This window comes from Oncorhynchus masou, chromosome 17, assembly GCF_036934945.1.
Source record: "Oncorhynchus masou masou isolate Uvic2021 chromosome 17, UVic_Omas_1.1, whole genome shotgun sequence".
Lineage (NCBI taxonomy): Eukaryota > Metazoa > Chordata > Actinopteri > Salmoniformes > Salmonidae > Oncorhynchus > Oncorhynchus masou.
This window is the reverse complement of record NC_088228.1, coordinates 33,440,756-33,462,789: the sequence shown is the minus strand read 5'-3', so window position 1 is coordinate 33,462,789 and position 22,034 is coordinate 33,440,756. Positions and strand designations below refer to the sequence as shown.

Genomic DNA, 22,034 nt, shown 5'->3' with positions numbered 1-22,034 from the left:
ATAATTTCAAAGAATAATGAAATTATTTTCAGGCAGGTTGTATTGGTGCTAGCTAGGTACCAACCTAAAGCTAGCTACCCCAGGAGTTGTGGTCGAACAATGGTGCTTTATTACCAACGCGGTATTGTAAACACATCGTTCGTGGCGGTGTTTGCTTGTTTGCAGACTATTTTGTACAGCTTTGACAGTGCTACTGTATCTTTGACACACAAAGACCCAAACGACATTCCATAGTATGTATGCCGCGACGCTATTACTGTGAAACAGGGGGCAACATCTGAAAAATAGCGCACTTGGTAGTATGTACCGCTGCTTAACCAGTCGACAAATGCCAACATCACCCACGACAGAGGACAGTTGATTGTCAAGGGCAATGAATTCCATTATTTTAGCTTTAATGGATTTCGCCTTTGAGTTGTGTCGCTCAAATTGTCTGAACCTTTCAAATGACTGTCCAAATGACTTGTTGACTGTTCGATCTACACAACAGACATTGTGTGGGCTAGGTTAGGAATGCTGTGTTGCACGTGTAGCGCAACAATTTATGTGCCGTTATTACGTCATGTACTTACATTATATAGGTATGCATGGTAGCTGACATCGGTGTTAAACTAGACATCGGGCCAATACTGATTTTGGCATTTTTAGCTAATATCGGTTGATTTCCGATATGTTCACCGATATATCGTGCAGCCCTAATGTGAAGTGTTGAAACTTGAGGTCTACCGATTATGATTTTTCAAAGCTGATACCGATTATTGGAGGACCAAAAAAGCCGATAATCGGCCAATTTTCTTTAAATTATTATTCTTTTTTTTGTAATAATGACAATTACAACAATACTGAATTAACACTTATATTAACTTAATACATCAATAAAATTTATTTAGCCTCAAATAAAATGAAACATGTTCAATTTGGTTTAAATAATGCAAAAACAAAGTATTGGAGAAGAAAGTAAAAGTGCAATATGTGCCATGTAAGAAAGCTAACGTTTAAATTCCTTGCTCAGAACATGAGAACATATGAAAGCTGGTGGTTCCTTTTAACAGGAAGAAGTTTTAGGTTGTAGTTATTATAGGATATATAGGACAATTTCTCTCTATACGATTTGTATTTCATATACCTATGACTATTGGATGTTCTTATAGGCACTTTAGTATTGCCAGTGTAACAGTATAGCTTCCGTCCCTCTCCTCGCCCCTACCTGGGCTCGAACCAACATCGACAACAGCCACCCTTGAAGTAGCGTTACCCATTGCTCCACAAAAGCTGTGGCCCTTGCAGAGCAAGGGGAACAACCACTCCAAGTCTCAGAGCGAGTGACGTTTGAAACGCTATTAGCGTGCACCCCGCTAACTAGCTAGCCATTTCAGATCGGTTACACCAGCCTAATCTCGGGAGTTGATAGGCTTGAAGTCATAAACAGCTTGATGCTTGAAGCACAGCGACAAGCTGCTGGCAAAACGCACAAAAGTGCTGTTTGAATGAATGCTTACGAGCCTGCTAGTGCCTACCATCGCTCAGTCAGACTGCTTTATCAAATCATAGACTTAATTATAACATAATAACACACACAAATACGAGCATTAGGTCATTAATATGGTCGAATCTGGAAACTATCATCTCGAAAACAAGACGTTTATTCTTTCAGTGAAATACGGAACTGTTCTGTATTTTATCTAATGGGTGGCATCCATAAGTCTAAATATTCCTGTTACATTGCACAACCTTCAATGTTATGTCATAATTATGTAAAATTCTGGCAATTAGGCAACTCAAACTGTTGCATATTCACTGACTCTGCGTGCAATGATCGCAAGAGAAGTGACACAATTTCACCTGGTTATTATTGCCTGCTAACCTGGATTTATTTTGGCAAAATATGCAGGTTTAAAAATATATACTTCTGTGTATTGATTTTAAGAAAGGCATTGATGTTTATGGTTAGGCACAGTCGTGCAACCATTGTGCTTTTTTCACAAATGCGCTTTTGTTCAATCATCCCACGTTTGGCGAAGTTGGCTGTCTTTGTTAGGAAGAAATAGTCTTCACAGAGTTCGCAACAAGCCAGGTTAGCAGGCAATATTAACTAAATATGCAGGTTTAAAAATATATACTTGTGTATTGATTTTAAGAAAGGCATTGATGTTTATGGTTAGGTACACATTGGAGTAAGATAGTCCTTTTTCGCGAATACGCACCACATCGATTATATGCAACGCAGGACACGCTAGATAAACTAGTAATATCATCAACCATGTGTAGTTAAATAATGATTATGATGAATTGACTGTTTTTATAAGATATGTTAAATGCTAGCTAACAACTTACTGTGGCTTCTTACTGCATTTGCGTAACAGGCAGTCTCCTCGTGAAGTGCAATGTAATCAGGTGGTTAGAGCGTTGGACTAGTGAACCGTAAGGTTGCAAGATTGAATCCCGGAGCTGACAAGGTAAAAATCTGTCATTCTGCCCCTGAACAAGGCAGTTAACCCACCGTTCCAAGGCCGTCATTGAAAATAAGAATGTGTTCTTAACTGACTTGCCTCGTTAAATATAGGATAAATAAAGGTGTACAAAATTTTAAAAAATACATTTGGCCAAATCGGTGTTCAAAAATACCGATTTCCGATTGTTATGAAAACTTGAAATCGGCCCTAATTGGTCAACCTCTAGTTAAAACAGAGGTTGCTTACAATTGTAATGTAATATGTGTAAGAGTCTTTCCTCTACCCTCTTTTTCCTCATGTTAATGCTAGTTTAATGAAAATGCTTGTAAGTCATTTTCTATTAATCAAATTTATTTACATCAAAGGACTGGGGACAGCAAGGAGTCATCATCCCAGGTAGTCCTGAGGCATGGTCCTAGGGCTCAGGTCCTCAGAGAGAGAGAGAGAGAAAGAGAGAATTAGGGAGAGCATACTTAAATTCACACAGGACACCGGATAAGACAAGAGAAGTACTCCAGATATAACAAACTGACCCTAGCCCCTGACACAAACTACTGCAGCATAAATACTGGAGGCTGAGACGGGAGGGGTCAGGAGACACTGTGGCCCCATCCGATGATACCCCTGGACAGGGCCAAACAGGAAGGATATAACCCCACCCACTTTGCCAAAGCACAGCCCCCACACCACTAGAGGGATAACTTCAACCACCAACTTACCATCCTGAGACAAGGCCGAGTAAAGCCTACAAAGATCTCCGCGACGGCACAACCCAAGGGGGGGCGCCAATCCAGACAGGAAGATCACATCAGTGACTCAACCCACTCAAGTGACGCACCCCTCCTAGGGACGGCATGAAAGAGCACCAGTAAGCCAGTGACTCAGCCCTGTAATGGGGTTAGAGGCAGAGAATCCCAGTGGAAATTAGGTTGAGACTTAGTCTCAAAAGTGAGGAAATTAAATAGTCATGCTATGTTTTACTGTTTAAAACATCTTAAAGATCCACCCCTTTTTTTACATTTTCGCCTAAAATGACATACCCAAATCTAACTGCCTATAGCTCCGGCATTGAAGCAAGGATATGCATACTCTTGATACCATTTGAAAGGAAACACCTTGAAGTCTGTGAATGTGAAATTAATGTAGTAGAATATAACACATTAGATCTGCTAAAAGAAAATACAAAGAAAAAAACAAAACAAATTTGTACAATCATATTTGAAATGCAAGAGAAAGGCAATGTATTATTCCGGCCCAGGCGCAATCTAGATTTTGGCCACTAGATGGCAGCAGTGTATGTCCGAAGTTTTAGACTGATCCAATGAACCATTGAATTTTTATTTATTTTTAATGTGCCTAATTGGTTTATTAATAACTTTACGTTCATAACTGTGCACGCTTCTCAAATTTGTAAATTGGACAGTATAGTTAGATTAAATGCAGCGTGCTACAAAGTTTGACTATTTGGAAACATCGCTCTTGCCCATATATACTGCCAAATTTATTATGTTACCTTTTTAGAATCCACTGTCTTTGGATTATCCAACCCCAAAATTAGTTCCACACCCATCTCCATGTAAAATTATCCGGGTATTGTTACTGGTCCCTTGTTCAAAGACATGGGTAGTAGTCGTATCGCTGCCGATTCTGCCAGTATCCCCACTAAATATAATACTTTTCCTGTTGTAAATTTTGCACTCACTCACCCTACAATAAATTTTCGAATGAACAATGGCCCTATACACTATGTTTCGGTATTTTTCTGCTACCCCATCAATATCCATGTTGATAACGGCTTTCAAACCTGCAATTAAAACATACGTACACATTTGATCAATCTACTGTTTTAGAATACCCATACTAATATACTGTATACTACATGCTTAATGAGTATATACTTCATACTATTAATGAATTTTAGTATACTGTAAACAAACGGTAACAGATGAGCTTCACATGTCTACCGGAGGTTGATGCTGTTGCTATGCGGCCGCTTGTTAGCATAACAAATTACTAGTAGACATTTTAAGACTTCGGTTGTTTTGGAAATTCAGACTGTTCAGAGCGCACACTGCCTGCTCTGGTCAAGGAGCAGGGTAGATACAAGCTCTCTGACCTCACAAAGGCAGTCAAGCATCCAAGCTAACATGCAAAAGATGGCTAGCTTGCTAGCTACTTCCAGACACAAATAAGAGAACTCGTCACTCTGACCCAGTGGTGGGCCGTCAGGGCCAGCAAGGCCTTCTCTGCTGGCCTAAACATCATCAGAATATAACATTTAAAAAAATATATATTTTCCCACAAATATGTATTAAATTATTCCCCAGAGTAAGAGTTATACTCTTCATTTCATAGCTTTCTTCTTGGTTGCACTGCTTCCAGCCCCAGGTTGAGATTTGGAGGGCTGGTCTTTATGTTAGATCTTTTATCCAGTCGTATTCAGCCATCATGTGTTGCCAGGAGTCTAAAATCTGGCCTCAGGCCTTCAGAATCAACAGTGCGGGCGCTTGTAGCTTAAAGTGAATGGAAATGAAAATTTAGTGTCAACCAATCAGCTTTAGAGTTGACTATTGTATGCCTGCTGGCTGTCTCCAGTGTTACACATGAGCCAGCTAACAGGCGTAGTGCGTGCTCGTCTTTTGATTGGATTACCAATATTGAGAGGCAGGTCCTATGGGCAGGTCTATGCAGAACCTCAGAACTAGGAAACTGAATTTGATAAACAAATTAATTCACATACTACTAAGATGTTTTTTCAACCCACAATGGCGGAAGGAGGAGAAGATATCAATTTGGTCGAGGATATAATTATAACGCCATTCTCATGACAAACTTTTCAAGAAAAGTTAGACATTGTAAGGAGAGGTCGCCCGACGCCGACGCTACAAAGCCTGTCACAGGCGGGAAAGGAGTTCGTTCACCACGTTCAAAGTTCCAACTACGAGCGCTATCAATGGCTCACAGGCTCCGAGAAGCACTGCAAACTGCACTGCTGGGAATGCCTATTATTACAATTGAGCGAGAGGCGCAGGTTCAGTCAAATCTACGATGACACAGCGCGCATCTCAAGTTCACCCAGCGCACGCAGAGGCCCAGCACAAGGAGACCTTCGCACATACTACCAACAACTCCACAGCAATATTCTAGACAACATTCTTTGCCAGATACGAAACAGATTTCAAGACCACGAAATAGTAATGTTTCTCTCCCTCCTGGACCCCCAGCACTTTCAGACCTACCGGAAAAAAATCCCGCAAACAGCCTTCTCCAGTTTAACAGAGAGTCACGGAACACTGTTCGACCTATCCAAGCTAAAAGCATAACTGACTGTAATGTATGCTATGACTGATTTTGAAGGGAAACGTCCCTCTGATCTCCTTGATTTCCTTAAGCAGAAAAATCTGAATGAGGACATGGGGCAACTTTACACATTGGCATGTGTGACAGTGACTATCCCGGTGTCCACGGCTTCTGTCGAGCGGTCATTCTCGGCCTTAAAGCGAATCAAAACGTATTCCAGAAATGCTACTGGACAGACTCGGCTTTCAGCATTAGCCTCCATGTCGATAGAAAAGGACTTATTGGTGGAACAAAAACGCACAGATAGACTGTACAACAGAGTCATTGAAGTCTTCTTGAGGAAAGAAAGGAGGATGGATTTTGTGTTCAAATAATCAGTCTTTGGTGAATAGGCATACAATTGCATTTTATTTTTTATTAAATGTGTATGTATGTTTCGCATTTTATTTCGTTAATATTAAATAGCCTATATATTAACAAAATAAAAAATGGCAAATAGCCTATGTTGCAAATGATTTTTCTTTCTTTTATTTTCAGTGAATAGTTATGTGTCTTTATCATCACGGTGAAACTGCTTTGGGTGCGACGCAACGCCTGGTTATACTGCGTTTCTGTCTAACTGTATAGTGTCCAGAGCCATGGCATCATAATGATGGTAATAAGAGGTGGATTAATTCGGGTGGGACTGTGTAGGACCTCACTGAAGGCCCAGGCCCCAGGCCCACGGCACACCACTGCTCTGACCAAACTACTCACCCTAGCAGAGCTGGTTAGGCTTTTTCCATGTTATCCAAAGCGTTGGTGACTAGCTGTACTGCTGGCAACAATTTAATTACATTATTTTCCCCTGATGTTTACTGACACCTGCCATATTCAACGAGTGTTGAACATTCGTAAATAGATCAGTTATTCTGCGCTCTGGTGAATTCAGTACATTTAGTTCTGAAATCGGAGGAGATAGCCAGAGCGAATATAAGCACCCGTTTTAACAATATCCATTGGGAACGCACAACGACTATACCATTTAGCTAAGGTGAGAATGACGTGAATAATAAGTCAATAAACGCTGGATAGCATATAGTTTAGTATACTGGCAGGTTCGATATATTAGTAGCCAACCAATGTTAGGTAGCTAGCTAACATACTGTATATTACCGGTACATACTGCTGTAATGATATGCTACGCGGTTCATAAGGATAGCGTAACAATTTGTCATAATTATTTAAAGCAATGAATTTGTATCCCCTCTCGCATATTTCCCGTCAGCAGGGAAATGCTGCCCAATTTTGTCCATGATTGGATTTTTTCATATTCGAGCCGAAATCGTAGAATACTCTAGCGCTTCTTTTAATGCCTATGTGGTTTTGCTATAGTTTACATCTTCCTGGCTGTGGCCTTAGTGTTTAGATTTACTCACCCACGGCACTAATATTTGCCAATTTAACAATTTTCTAAGATAGTGATACCTGAGTAGCTATGGTATTTGTGCCTTTTAATTGGTAACAGTTTTGAACCAATCATGCAATGTCTGAATATACTACTGGGGCCTCATTTATAAAAATGTTCTTAGATTTATACTTGAACTTAGTTGTAAGATAATTTCTGACGGTGGGCTTACGTTTGATTCATAAAAGATACTGAGCATAAAAAATCCTTTATTACGCAGGTTCTAAGAAGCCCATTTGTAACTTATGCAACTGTGATCTATAAATCTCAAATTAACTTAAAATTGACGGTACCTGAACGTGCCTTACAATCGGTGATTTCCCTTTATAGAATGTGGGTTCAGTCAGGAATAGCCATGGACCAAAAGAGAAAAGCAAACTTTTTGGAAGACGAGGTCACGGCAATGGTAGAGGAGATTGAAGACAGGCAACACATTTATTCAGTGGATTAAATAGTGGGTTGACATACAAAGCCAAACAGGTAGCTTGGGAGTGTGTTGCTGCTGCAGTGAACGAGGTGGGGCAGCAAGACAGAACTGTGGCTGATGTGAAAAAGAAATGGTCTGACCTTAAACTGCAAGGGAAAAAAAGAATAGCCATACACGTCAAAGTAAGGTTTTATAAATAACTTCTTATATGTGTTTTTCTGCGTAAGTCATACTTAAGATCAAAATTGATCGTAAGTCCATTTTTATAAATGATGCCCCTGGAGAATGTGTTAATTTATTCAATCACACAGTGCAGCCAGTTGGGCTTTATTTTGCCTTTTAGGAATGGCGTATCCACTCACTGACACTCCCGGCAGGTCCGAGGAGGGTCCCACCTGCTCCGTTAGTCGGAGTGTGAGCTCCCTTGTGCAGTTAACCTCGGTCTCCTCGGGTGCAATCAGCAAGCGGAGTTAGCATCCCATCCTTGTCGCCAAATTGTGGTAGCAATTCTATAGGAAGAGAGAAACAGCAGATTCACCACTTTTATAAGATATGCAAAAAATTGAGAATCAACCATGCATAGTTGAAAGCTCAATGAACAGTGTCGGTTCTCAGCTTTTATAGAGAAGCACGTCCCTTTTGTATATGTGGCAGTCAGCAGATAGTGTGTAAAAGGCAATTAGTTGTATTTACAGATTTAAGATGGCATGAGGTTGATAGCCCGAGGGCTCAACCATCAAACTGCATTCACAACAGCAAACACTATAATGTGCTCTTTTCTGCAAGTTTCCATACATGTGACTTTCTATAGATAGTAAACCCACGGGATGTCACATGCTGCGGTCGCAACCAAAGGGACCGTAGCTATATGCCCAGTCTTAAGTCCCACAAAGACAAGTTTGTATCAGGTTAGAAAACAGCAACATATAACAAGAGACATTCTTTAAACAATAAAATTTGGTGATAGCATGACTAATTATGTAATTTACATGACATTTCCTCACTTTTGAGACATTGTAAGTTTTAAGGTTAAGTGTTACATTAGTTTGTAAGATAGCCTAAAGTTAAGGCTATTTACTGTATTACAAAAGCAACATTTTGAATTGCGTTTGGTTGACAAGGCAACCAAATAGAAACATTTAAAGGATATGTACTATACTTGCTTGGATAGTTCCATCTGAGCCACTGGCTTAACTCCATTCTTTAACTTTTATTTTTGTTTGAGATGTGAATCCAACATATAATTTGTTAACTTATCAACAAGTGAATAGGCTATTTATTATATTTCAAAAGTGATATTGAATTGTGTTTGTTTGTCAACACACCCAAATACAGGAGGTGAGAGAATCAGCTTTGGGAGTGTGGAGAAGAGCAGTTTTGGTTGAGTGACCCGTCTTGAAGCCTGACTGTTTAGGGTCAAGAAGACCGTCCTGAGAGAGATAGCGAGAGAGTTTGTCAGAGACAGAATGCTCAAGTGTTTTGGAAAGAAAAGAAAGAAGGGATATCGGTCTGTAATTTTTGACATCAGAGGAGTCAAGTGTTAGTTTCTTGATGAGCGGAACGCCTCGGGCCATTTTGAAGTCAGAGGGGACGCAACCAATGATGAGGGAAGTGAGGAATGGGAGAAGGTCTGGAGAAGGGTATGGGGTCAAGTAGGAAGGTTGTTGGGCGGCCAGACCTCACTAGCCACAGTATTTCAGCTGGAGAGAGAAGGGAGAAAGAGTTCAAGGCATAGGGTAGTTCTGTATGAGTGAGACTAGCTGACTCAATTGGCTGAGTGAATGAGGAGTGGATGTCGTCAACCTCCTTTTCAAAGTGGTTGGCAAAGTCATCCACAGAGAGGGAAGGGGAATGGGGTGGAGGATTGAGGGAGGAGAAGATTCAAAATGGTTTTCTAGGGTTAGAGGCTTGAAATTTAGAGTGATAGAAAGTAGCTTTAGAAGCGGATGCATAGATAGAGAGGATGGAGTAAAAGGATGAAAGGTTCTCTGGAAGTTTCGTTTTCCTCCATTTTTGCTCAGCTGCCTGCAGCCCTGTTCTGTAAGGTCGCAATGAGTCACTCAGCCACGGAGCAGGAGTGAATAGCCGAGCCAGCCGGGAGGAAAGGGGACAATGCAAGTCAAATGATGCAGAAAGGGAGGAGAGTAGTGTCAAATAGACAGGAGGGAGAAGGATTTAGCAAAAGGGATAGATGATAGGGTAGAAGAGGGGAGACTAGTGGGAGAGCAAGCGACGATTGCGACAGCGCATGACCATCTAGGTAGGGGCTGAGTTGCTAGTGTTGGAGGAGAGGGAGACACAAAAGGAAAAAAAGTAGTGATCAGAGACCTGAAGGGGGTTGTAGTGAGATAAGTAGGCGAACAGCCTCTGGTAAAGTTGAGGTCAAGTGTATTGCCTGCCATGGGAGTGGACTGGGAAAGTGTGAGGTCCAAAGAGGCAAGGAGCGGAAAGAGAGAGTTGGAAATAAATAAATTGAAGGCAGACATCGGGAGGTTAAAGTCGCCAAGTACGGAGAGCGGTGAGCCGTCATCAGGAAGAAATGAGCTTGAAGGGCACTTGAGGAGCGATAGAGGACAAAAATATTAAGCTTGAGTGGACAAGTGACAGTGACAGCATGGAATTCAAATGAGGAGGTGAGTGTGAGAGGAAAGAGGTGAAAAGAGTAGCCCTGTTCCACCCCTGCGACAACCAAATGCTCTCGGATTAAGAGAGAAAGCGAAGTCAGATGAAGAGAGAGCAGCTGAAATAGCAGTGTTCTCTGGCGTGATTCGTTCTCTATCAGGGCCAAAAGTCACGGGACTGAAAGGCAGCATAGGTTGATATGAACTTGTCATTCTTGACCACAGATCGACAGTTACAAATGCTGCCAGGGACCGGTAATTCCACATGGGTTGTGCGTACAGGGTACACTAAATGATACATTTGTATTTATTTATTTAATTATAGGCAAGCCAGTTATGAACAAATTCTTATTTTACAATGACGGCCTACCCCAGCCAAACTCTCCCCTAACCCGGATGACGCTGTGCCAATTGTGCGCTGCCCTATGGGACTCACGATTATGGGCGGTTGTGATACAGCCTGGGATCGAACCAGGGTCTGTAGTGATGCCTCTAGCACTGAGATGCAGTGCCTTAGACTGCTGCGCCACTCTGGAGCCCAAAAGGGTTGCAGCCAAGTGGTGGGGAGCATCTGTAACGCCTACAAGGAGAGGAGCGAACAGGTGTAGAGAACACACACATAGTTGCCAGACCTAGTCTGGCTTTAATTCCAAGTTATTTACAAATTAATAATTGATATGTTGGATTCACGTCTCCACCTCAACCAAAAATATCCCATAGGTGGTGCTGCCCAGCCTATCGTTGTCCCCCACAATAAAATCGGGGAGGGGACTGTGACTCTGTGTCTGTAAATTAGTCGCATGCGATATCTCAGACAGCACTGGCTCGATTTTGAAGAAAACATTTTTGACAAAAAATGATGCGTCTGGCCTGCATCATTCGTAGGAGAAGACATGTTTACTGTTGCCTTGGGTCTGTACATTTAGCCATTTTATAGTTTTTCTCCAATAGTTTCAACTGTTTTCAAACACTCTCTACAGAATAAAACCTACTTCCCTCTTTTTCTGTTCCTTTCCCCTCCCTATGGTTTCTCAGAACTCAAGAATTCCTTAAGCATCACCTTGACAAGATAGCTTCTTGTTCCTCAAACATCAATATGCATGCCTGGAACCTCGCGGCAGGTAGCCTAGTGGTTAGAGCGTTGGGTCAGTAACTGAAAGGTTGCTTGATCGAATTCCTGAGCTGACAAGGTAAAAATCTGTTGTTCTGCCCCTGAACAAGGCAGTTAACCCACTGTTCCTAGGCTGTCATTGTAAATAAGAATTTGTGCTTAACTGACTTGCCTAGTTAAATAAGGTGTGTGCATTTATCTACGTCTGCCACGCTGTTATAGTGACTGGATAACTGACTGTGTTTGAGGTCCAAACAGTCTGGTGAGTTTGTGTCTGTATACTGTATTTTCTTGTGATAATGCAATCTTCCAATTTCTATGCTTGTTTTTTGATTATTAATTGTATTTTATTATTACCTCCAGAGTCCTCACAACCTTTACTGGGTAAAGTTCATGATGCCGTGCACCTTAACAAGGGCCTCAGGACCAGTGGAAGCAAAATAGCTCCATAACTTCAAAGATTCATCACCATATTGTACAGTATGGTGTTATTTTCTGCTTGTGTGTTCTATTTGCATGTCATCCAACAAATGTAAATGCCTGGAGTTTTCTAAATGGCATTGGCATTTGGAGTGGAACCTGTGCTTTGGTAGGATGACATGAAAATAGAGATATTTTGCCACCTGTGTGTAAATCAGCTATAATGCATGTACTATGCAATAGTTAGGGGAGACTGGGGGCAATTGTTAGTTTTGTCTTTTAATCTATTGCTCAGCGATCACTTTAACTAGGCCAGTAATCCTTTTATTTATTAACTTACATCGGTCTCCTAATCATTCATACCGTTTATATGTCTGTACTGTACATAAGATGTTCGGATCACAATATTGATTTTAATCAGAAATGTCCAGACGTTACATTTGCCCCTGTGCCAGAGGCAATTGTAACAGTAGTTGGAGCCAAACGTAACACCTAAAAAAAATAATCCACTTCAAAAATATTCATGTTTTTGAAATAATATTATGATAGACTATAATTACGGTAACACCCTTGTTTGTGCATGACCGTTCGGTTCCTCTCGACATCATCTGTGCCCGGTTTCCCAAAAGTATCTTAAGGCTAAGTTCATCGTAGAAATATGAACTTAGCCTTAAAATGCTTTTGGGAAACCGGGCCCAGAATAGTCTTATGGTGCCCAGATCATATCTGTTTACAACTTATTTAGCACTCTACAGGACCCAAAGTCTATTTAAAGTTGAATTTGTATAAGTCATGTATAATTCATTCAATCTTAAAGTTAAAATCACTTGCTTCATTCGGCTGCTTGGCTCAGGGTAATTTTAACACTGCATTACCATTGCACCCAACCCAGCACCTCATGTGCCTAGTAAGAGACAACAAGTGACACGTCATTCATGTCAATGTTTTTCCCTCATCCATCTACATACACACAATTCCCCATAACAACAAAGAGAAAACATATTTTTAGAAATGTTTTAATACTTTATTGAAATACAGAAATATCTCATCTAAGTATTCACACCCCCGAGTCAATATTTTGTCTAAGCACTTTTGGCAGTGATTAAAGCTGTGAGTATTTCTGGGTAACTATCTAAGAGCTTTCCACACCTGGATTGTGCAACATTTGCCTATTTATTATTTTCAAATTTCTTCAAGCTTGAAATTGGTTGTTTATCATTGCTATTATACAACCATTTTCAGGTTTTGCCATAGATTTTCAAGTAGATTTAAGCCAAAACTGTAACTTGATCTCTGAGGAACATTCACTGTCTTCTTGGTTAGCAACTCCAGTGTAGATTTGTCCTTGTGTTTTAGGTTATTGTCCCGCTGAAAGGTGAATTCATCTTCCAGTGTCTGGTGGAAAGCAGACTGTCCCATGTGCTTCACCACATTTTTTGCAGTATTAATTTAGTGCCTTGATGCAAACAGGATTAATGTTTTGAATATTTTTATTCTATACATGCTTCCTTCTTTTCACTCTGTCAATCAGGTTAATATTGTGGAGTAACTACAATGTTGTTGATCCATCCTCATTTTTCTCCTATCACATCAATTAAACTCTGTAACTATTTTAAAGTCACCATTGGCCTCATGGTGAAATCTCTCAGCGGTTTCCTTTCTCTCCAGCAACTGAGTTAGGAAGGATGCATGTATCTTTGTAGTGACTAGGTGGTTTGATACACTACATGACCAAAGTATGTGAACAGTGGACACATGTTCGTCGAACATCTCATTCCAATATCATAAACATCAATATGGAGTTGGTCCCCCCTTTGCTGCAATAACAGCCTCCACTCTTCTGGGAAAGCTTTCTACTTGATGTTGAAACATTTCTGCATGGACTTGCTTCCATTCAACCACAATCATTCGTGAGGTCGGCACTGATGTTGGGTGATTAGGCCTGGCTTGTAGTCGGCGTTACAATTCATCCCATGTGTTTGATGGAGTTGAGGTCAGGCCTCTGTGCAGGCCAGTCAAGTTCTTCCACATCGATATCTACAAATCATTTCTGTATGGACCTCGCTTTGTGCACAGGGGTATTGTTATGCTGAAACAGTAAAGGGCCTTCCCCAAACTGTTGCCACAAAGTTAGAAGTACAGAATAGTCTCGAATGTCATTGTATGCTGTAGCGTTAAGATTTCCCTTCACTGGAACTAAGGGGCCTAGCACAAACCATAGCCCCAGACCATTATTCCACCTCCACCAAACTTTACAGTTGTCACTATGCATTCGGGCAGGTAGCGTTCTCCTGGCATCCGCCAAACCCAGATTTGTCCGTCGGATTGCCAGATGGTGAAGCATGATTCATCACTCCAGAGAACAAGTTTCCACTGCTCCAGAGTCCAATGGTGAAGAGCTTTACACCACTCTAGCCAACACTTAGCATTGTGCCTGGTGTTCTTAGGCTTGTAACCGGCTGCTCGGCCATGGAAACCCATTTCAAGAAGCTCCCTGTGAACAGTTCTTGTGCTGATGTTGCTTCCAGAGGCAGTTTGGAACTCGGAAGTGAGTGTTGCAAATGAGGACAGGCGATTTTTACGCCCATCAACACTCAGTGGTCCCATTCTGTGAGCTTGTGCGGCCTACCACTTTGCGGCTGAGCCATTGTTGCTCCTAGACGTTTCCACTTCACAATAACAGCACTTACAGTTGATCGGTGAGGCTTTAGAAGGGCAGAAATTTAACAAACTGACTTGTTTGAAAGGTGGCATCCTATGACGGTGCCATGTTGAAAGTCACTGAGCTCTTCAATGAGGTCATTCTACTGCCGATGTTTGTCTATGGAGCCTGCATGACTGTGTGCTTGATTTTATACACCTGTCAGCAATGGGTGTGGCTGAAATAGCCGAATCCAGTAATTTGAAGAGTCGTCCATATTCTTTTTAGCTAGCTACCGACCCGAACGTGAAGCTAGCCAAGACCAACAACACAAACAAACAAACGGACTATACAGTCACATGTAGTGAATGGAGTTACAAATGGTCTGTACTAAACAAGTTTCCCACTTTCCCACACCTAATAGCTTGAAGCCATAGGGCTCTTGTCACAGGCTCTATTTCCCTATGTAGCATTGCAAACCGTAGGTCAGGATTTTTGACCTGGCTACATGTACATTGAACAACAAAGCAGCTTTTCGGCATGATTTGTTATTTCTGTGAAACAAAAAAATCTACGACGAAGTTGCCTCTTTTACAATGGGGGTCAATAAGAAAGAATGTTAGTTTTCACCAATTTGTGAGCGTGGTCGAGGGGAATTTCTTATTATTATGTGAATACCGACTGAGACTATGGTTTGACAATGCTGTGATAAGATATTGTGTAAAGTAATGAATTTGAAATTATGCCAACATTCCATTCAAACAATGCAATCAATCCACAGCCATACACTGGCTGAAATCAGTTCATGACAGGATATTATAAACTGGGTGGTTTGAGTCCTGAATGCTGATTGGCTGAAAGCTGTGGTATATCTGACCAGTATACCATTGGCATGGTTACTGTTTTCACTGTTCTAATTACATTGGTAACCAGTTTATAATAGCAATAAGGCACCTCAGGGGTTTGTGGTTGCGTCGTGCATAAGAACAGCCCTTAGCCATGGTATATTGGCCAAATACCACACCTCCTTGGGGCTTATTGCTTAACACTCACAAGTTTTCTCAAGAAAACAAGAATTTAGACATTGGTCTGTTTACATATATTTTAGGGGCTATTTATACAGCAAATTGGTTTAAAACCAGTGTAAATAATTTTATTACACAATTTCTGATATACGTATATTACATACCTTACTTTTTATTTTCCTGCATAAGTAAATTATGCCTCTACTGCCATTCATTCCAATTAGGCTGGTTTGGATTTCTACCATACCAAAATGTCTGCTATTTTAGAGTTAATGAAATAGCCCACTATAGTGCTTATTCTACCAATTTCAAAGGGCTGTTGCAGTCTCATATTTACGGTAATAAATATTTACGTCACGATTTGAGCCGAAGTGAGTTTGCTATTGCGCACGGATCTTCCGCCTTAAAACATTGGGAACATCTCAATTGGAACCTCTGATAGTCTCTCCTCGTCTCCTTCTCAAAACCCATTGGATCAGAAGGTCAGAGGGGCGGGACCTCTGGCTTTTTCGTTCAATGGGTTTTGAGAAGGAGACCAGAAGAGAGGACGCGACGAGGATTGTAATTGAGATTGCCATTTATCAACATTACGTATTGATATTGCACATTAGCTTGTAAATTGTAGACTATTTACTTCACACAGAGAATAGAAATCTGTAATTTGGACTAGACAAGATGGCCGGCTGCAATTTTCAGTCGCAGTTGTTATCCATTATGGAGGTATTAGCTAAAGCAGCTGTAGCAGAAATAAACAAACGTGTTGATGACAGCTGTGCAGTTATACGGTTGGAAATGACCCAAAGCCAGCAAGATATTGATGTTCTGAAAAGGAAGTGTCAAATGATGGAAAGCGAGCTGAAGAAGACACGAGTCAGGAGAAAAGGTAGTAGATGTGTTATTCATGAAATATTGTGTGTGAATATCTGACTGAATACAATTATTTATTTACTTTTTTACCCATGGCATCAAGAGAGTTCGTCATATCCAGTCAATATTGTTTTGAACAAGCAAAGGAGTAACTCACAGTTGAGAGATGGAGAAATGGCTGTTGAAGAGGACTCTCAACCCCAGGTGTGATACATCACCTTTTACAATTACAGAGACCTGACCTCTTGGATCAATTCTGTTATTGGAATATCAGGAGAATTTACAGCTTTTGTGTGATTCATGGGTATGAGAAGGGTTAGATATGCTGTGTCCAGAATGATAACCTCAGTCCCCTGTTACAGCCTACAGATGTGGAGCAGAGAGCAGAGACTGAACCCATACGGATCAAAGATGAGGAGATGGCAGAGGATGTGTGGAAAACAGACCCTCAGGAAGAGCTCAGGATCACTGGAGAGGGTGGGTGTGACCATAAGGGGTACCTCTCTGTCTATGGAAGACTGTGGGTGTGGTGGTATGCGTGTTCACTGGCGTCAGTTCAGCTTAACCTAGGGCAGGGGCAGGGGTTCCCAAACATTTTTGATCTCTGAAAACTCTTGTGAACCCAACCATGTGAAAAAAATATGTAATTAACAGCCAATGTTTACTTTTTTTTTTGGGGGGGGGGGGGCTATAGGAGTCAATTGAAAAAACATTCTAACAATATTTCTGATTGTCTTCTCAACTCATCATCACATATGTTTAATGTGGGGCTATGGCCGTCAATTGCAAATTAGTGTATCTCACCACCACTAATGAGATGGGTGTTCTTGATACATGTCGTGTCAGAGCTTCTCAAAGTCAGGGGGCGTGGTCGACAGTGCACAACTCGTCTCTGCTGTCACATCCAACCTGGACGAGAGCGCTGAATCCAGCTTCACACAGATATGAGCTGGCAAATTGTACCATGAGTTGTATGGTGCTTTCAAGACAACTGGGAACTCTGAAAAATACGAGGTCAAATCATGACGTCAGTATAATTCAGGTCGGATAGTAGTAGCTCTAGAAAGAGGCCCGAGTTGCCGTGTTGGAATTCCAACGATTTTTGTGGAAGTCTAAACCCATTTACTGCATTTCTACACAATTTAAAAACTCTAAAATGCTACTTGAAGGACAGCAAAAACAAACAAAATGACCCTAGCCATTAATTATCACCTCAATATTAGGTTTAAAGGTCTGTGAAATGGCATATACTGTACAATATCAACCACAACTCAACCTCATCATTAAGGGACTAATTTACTTGTGGAACGGCGCACACAGTGCAACATGAAATAGATGCATAATGCAGACAGCGACTTCAAATGCTGACATCCGTAGGTGGCGTATGAGTTTTAAGTTGGGAAAGCAATTTTTTCAGCATAAAATTGCACCTTTTATAATAAAGGATTGCATGCATCTATCTTTGCATTTGCAGACTAATGTAACATCACATTAGGAATAGTAGCTTGCGTTGATTGCAAAGTCATCATTTTATGTAACTCAATCACTGTTAGCAAATCAGACCGTTCTGAACAATGTATGCCTGAGCACGTAGTGAAATAGAGTAGGTTTTAAATCAGAGACGTTTCTTTGCAGAGGAAAAATGTGGTCTTTTATAAACTCATTTCATGCAATTCTACTACACTTTACGTTATGGAGACATAAGCAACATCATGTTTTAATATGGCACAATAATAATTTATTCTTGACTGACTTGCCTAGTTAAATAAAGGTCCAATTAAAAATTAAAAAATACAATTAAAATAGCCTAATCTGCTGACTGACAAACGGATCAGTAAAAATGACCTTGTCTTGAATGCAACCATCTAATCTAGGCCGAAGAAAGTGGGAGACACAAACTGTACAATATGATGTCCATCTAGCCTGTAAGAGGACACTATTTTTTTACCCCCAAAAAACTTTAGTGGTACTGAGGGCCGATGCCCTCTGCTGGTGCCAATAAGAGAAGAAACTGTTTGCTCAATTGGGAGTTGAGAATTTTGATAACTAGAGACAGGTTAGCCTCTTTTCTTTGTCTTCTCTTTTCAGCGATAGCTTTCTAAACTGTTTTTCCTACGATTTTGTATTTTGAAATATTGTGATAGGCATATTTCTATTAAACTGCTTTTCACTGACCGCTGCAACATAACAATCAGCTATTTGGTAGGCTATTTGCTGCACATGCTGATGGGCAGGCTGGCAGCTTCTCTCTGAGGGAAGCTTCGCATGGTCCTAAAGCCAGCCAATCTATGTGATAAACAGCTGTTGCTTTTTAATCGCCATTGGAATGATTAAGTCTACTTTTTGGTAGCCTACTTTTACAATTTTAGTCTTGACCTAGTGACATAGTGACTGCCATACCCAACTGACGCACGTTCCAAGTTGCTACATTGGTGTTGAGTGTTTTATGTTCTGGCATATGGAGTGCACGTACACACTCAGCCAATTCTAAAGCAGTCATGTTTTGCAACCGTTAAGGGTCTTTTGTAATGTTTATTTTTTGTTTATTCCCAAATATTTAGATTCTAGTTCCAAGGCAAGGCAACCACAATCCTTTGAGCAACGGCACTGTGATGAGGACTTCATTTCACAACCCAACATATCTTCTGAAGACTCAGTGGAACATTGCCCCAATTCTGATGGTCCAGAGGAACCAGGCACACCCCGGCTCACATCTACAAAGGTGTTTAGCACAGAGCAGCACGGGCCAGATGAGGACTCACTAGAGCTAGTGATGGTGAAGGAGGAGAAAGAGGAGGAGCTGGATCAGACCACGGCCCTGGCAGGACTTGACCAGTTTGTCATGGATGAGACTGATGGGCAGGTGTGGACCTCTGTGGATCCAGGCAGAGACACTGACACTGATGGCCACCCAGATTACTCATTTCATGGCGCAGAAGAGTACTCTCAGAATATCTCAATTTTTCCATCTCACAGTGGGCTCCCATCCCTACCTACTATGACAGATGATGTAGGACCATTACTTCACTCTAGAGGGAAATCACATGCTAACATGTTCAGTGTAGCAGCAAACATGAAAAAACATGTCAGGACATTGGCTGATGAGACTAGACAACAGATGCCAGAAGAACAGAGCAGTGAGACGCTGAACTCAAATAATGATGGAAATAGTTTAGCTCTACAGCCAAGGCAGCATCAGCACAGGGCTTCAGAAGCAACAGTGAGAATGAGTGAGTGCATGACAGGGTCAAACATGGCCACCACCTCCACCTTCTCTGGATACAGCCTGAGTCGCAGTAGTTTTAACATGGTGAAGAGAATGAGGACTCAGTGGAGGTCAGGCGGCACCACTGAGAGGCGTTTCAGCTGCACCTTCTGTGGAAAGAGCTTCCAGCGTTTCAGCCAACTCAAAGAACACCTCCGAAGTCACACCGGAGAGAAACCGTACACCTGCGAACAGTGTGGCAGGAGTTTCACCAAGCAGTGCAACCTGATCAGACATGCTGTGGTCCACAGCGGGGAGAAGCCCTACGAGTGCACACAGTGTGGGAAATGCTTCACCCGGCGCTCCAGTATGAAGTCACATCAGAGAACTCACATAGGAGAGAGTCCGGTGTCTCAAAATGTGGTACCTGCATACCCTGGGGATCCACACACAAGTTTAATGTTGTCTCAGACGAGATGGAACAAATAGTAACATAATTGTATCATTTTTTGGTAAAATTTTCTATGTGAAAATGTAGGCAAAAGTTATTTTGAGACATTTTGACAAGTTTTTCCTCTCTATATATTTTGACTGTTGACTGCACCTCACTTTCATTTTAACAACCTATTTACAACTGGTAACATTGTGTATTTGTACCACAAAATCATAAAAAACATGTTTATATTCAATTAAAAATAATATATATTAGAGACATTTAGGAGCCATTTAGGATGTATTGTCTAGTTCGTGTTTGTCTTTCTGGGATGTCACTTGCCACAAGGGGACAGTCTCATATCAGGTCAGGTTAACTCAACTTGATTTCTCAAGTTATATTTTCACCTGACTCTGTTGCTGCCTTAAAATGTTAAAGGTGCACTATGCGAAAATTATAATAGTGTGCCTAATTTCAGTTGGTGACAAAACAAGCAAGTATAGTGTAGAGAATCATTGTACAGTCGTGGCCAAAAGTTTTGAGAATGACACAAATATTCATTTTCAGAAAGTTTGTTGCCTCAAACGTATGATGGATGGCAATTTGCATATACTCCAGAGTGTTATGAAGAGTCATCAGATGAATTGCAATTAATTGCAAAGTCCCTCTTTGTCATGCAAATGAACTGAATCCCCAGAAAACATTTCCACTGCATTTCAGCCCTGCCACAAAAGGACCAGTTGACATCATGTCAGTGATTCTCTCGTTAACACAGGTGTGAGTGTTGACGAGGACAAGACTGGAGATCACTCTGTCATGCTGATTGAGTTTGAATAACAGACTGGAAGCATCAAAAGGAGGGTGGTGCTTGGAATCATTGTTCTTCCTCTCAACCATGGTTACCTGCAAGGAAACATGTGCGGTCATCATTGCTTTGCACAAAAAGGGCTTCACAGGCAAGGATATGCTGCCAGTAAGATTGCACCTAAATCAACCATTTATCGGATCCTCATGTACTTCAAGGAGAGTGGTTCAATTGTTGTGAAGAAGGCTTCAGGGAGCCCAAGAAAGTCCAGCAAGCGCCAGGACCGTCTCCTAAAGTTGATTCAGCTGCGGGATCGGGGCACCACCAGTACAGAGCTTGCTCAGGAATGGCAGCAGGCAGGTGTGAGTGCATCTGCACGCACAGTGAGGTGAAGACTTTTGGAGGATGGCCTGGTGTCAAGAAGGGCAGCAAAGAAGCCACTTCTCTCCAGGAAAAGCATAAGGGACAGACTGATATTCTGCAAAAGGTACAAGGATTGGACTGCTGAGGACTGGGGTAAAGTCATTTTCTCTGATGAATCCCCTTTCCAATTGTTTGGGGCATCTGGAAAAAAGCTTGTCCGGAGAAGACAAGGTGAGCGCTACCATCAATCCTGTGTCATGCCAACAGTGAAGCATCCTGAGACCATTCATGTGTGGGGTTGCTTCTCAGCCAAGGGAGTGGGCTCACTCACAATTTTGTCTAAGAACACAGCCATGAATAAAGAATGGTACCAACACATCCTCCGAGAGTAACTTCTCCCAACCTTCCAGGAACAGTTTGGTGACAATGTCTTTTCCAGCATGATGGAGCATCTTGCCATAAGGCAAAAGTGAGTGGCTCGGGGAACAAAACATCGATAATTTGGGTGCATTGCCAGGAAACTCCCCAGACCTTAATCCCATTGAGAACTTGTGGTCAATCATCAAGAGGCGGGTGGATAAACAAAACCCCACAAATTCGGACAAACTCCAAGCATTGATTATGCAAGAATGGGCTCCCATCAGTCAGGATGTGGCCCAGAAGTTAATTGACAGCATGCCAGGGTGGATTGCAGAGGTCTTGAAAAAGAAGGGTCAACACTGCAAATATTGACTCTTTGCATCAACTTCATGTAATTGTCAATAAAAGCCTTTGACACTTATGAAATGCTTGTAATTATACTTTAGTATTCCATAGTAACATTTGACAAAAATATCTAAAGACACTGAAGCAGCAAACTTTGTGTAAATTAATATTTGCGTCATTCTCAAAACTTTTGGCCATGACTGTACAATCT

General features: G+C 41.4%; 1 protein-coding gene across 1 annotated transcript; it reads left to right on the top strand.

Moving 5' to 3' along the window:
- The first annotated feature begins 15,947 nt into the window (after positions 1-15,947).
- Positions 15,948-20,231, top strand: LOC135558898 (zinc finger protein 263-like). Its single transcript, XM_064993107.1, has 4 exons — positions 15,948-16,328; positions 16,416-16,516; positions 16,675-16,789; positions 18,874-20,231. Exons 1-4 carry the CDS (start codon positions 16,121-16,123, stop codon positions 20,004-20,006), a joined length of 1,557 nt encoding a protein of 518 aa, XP_064849179.1. The 5' UTR covers positions 15,948-16,120; the 3' UTR covers positions 20,007-20,231.
- The last annotated feature ends 1,803 nt before the right edge of the window (positions 20,232-22,034 follow it).

What these genes read in the sequence shown, in the direction of transcription:
- LOC135558898 (XM_064993107.1), top strand. Translation starts at nt 16,121, where the DNA reads ATGGCCGGCTGCAATTTTCAGTCGCAGTTGTTATCCATTATGGAGGTA. An exon ending in AAGAGGACTCTCAACCCCAG is followed by an intron (nt 16,517 to 16,674) that starts GTGTGATACATC and finishes CCCCTGTTACAG; the next exon opens with CCTACAGATGTGGAGCAGAG. An exon ending in GCTCAGGATCACTGGAGAGG is followed by an intron (nt 16,790 to 18,873) that starts GTGGGTGTGACC and finishes CCAAATATTTAG; the next exon opens with ATTCTAGTTCCAAGGCAAGG.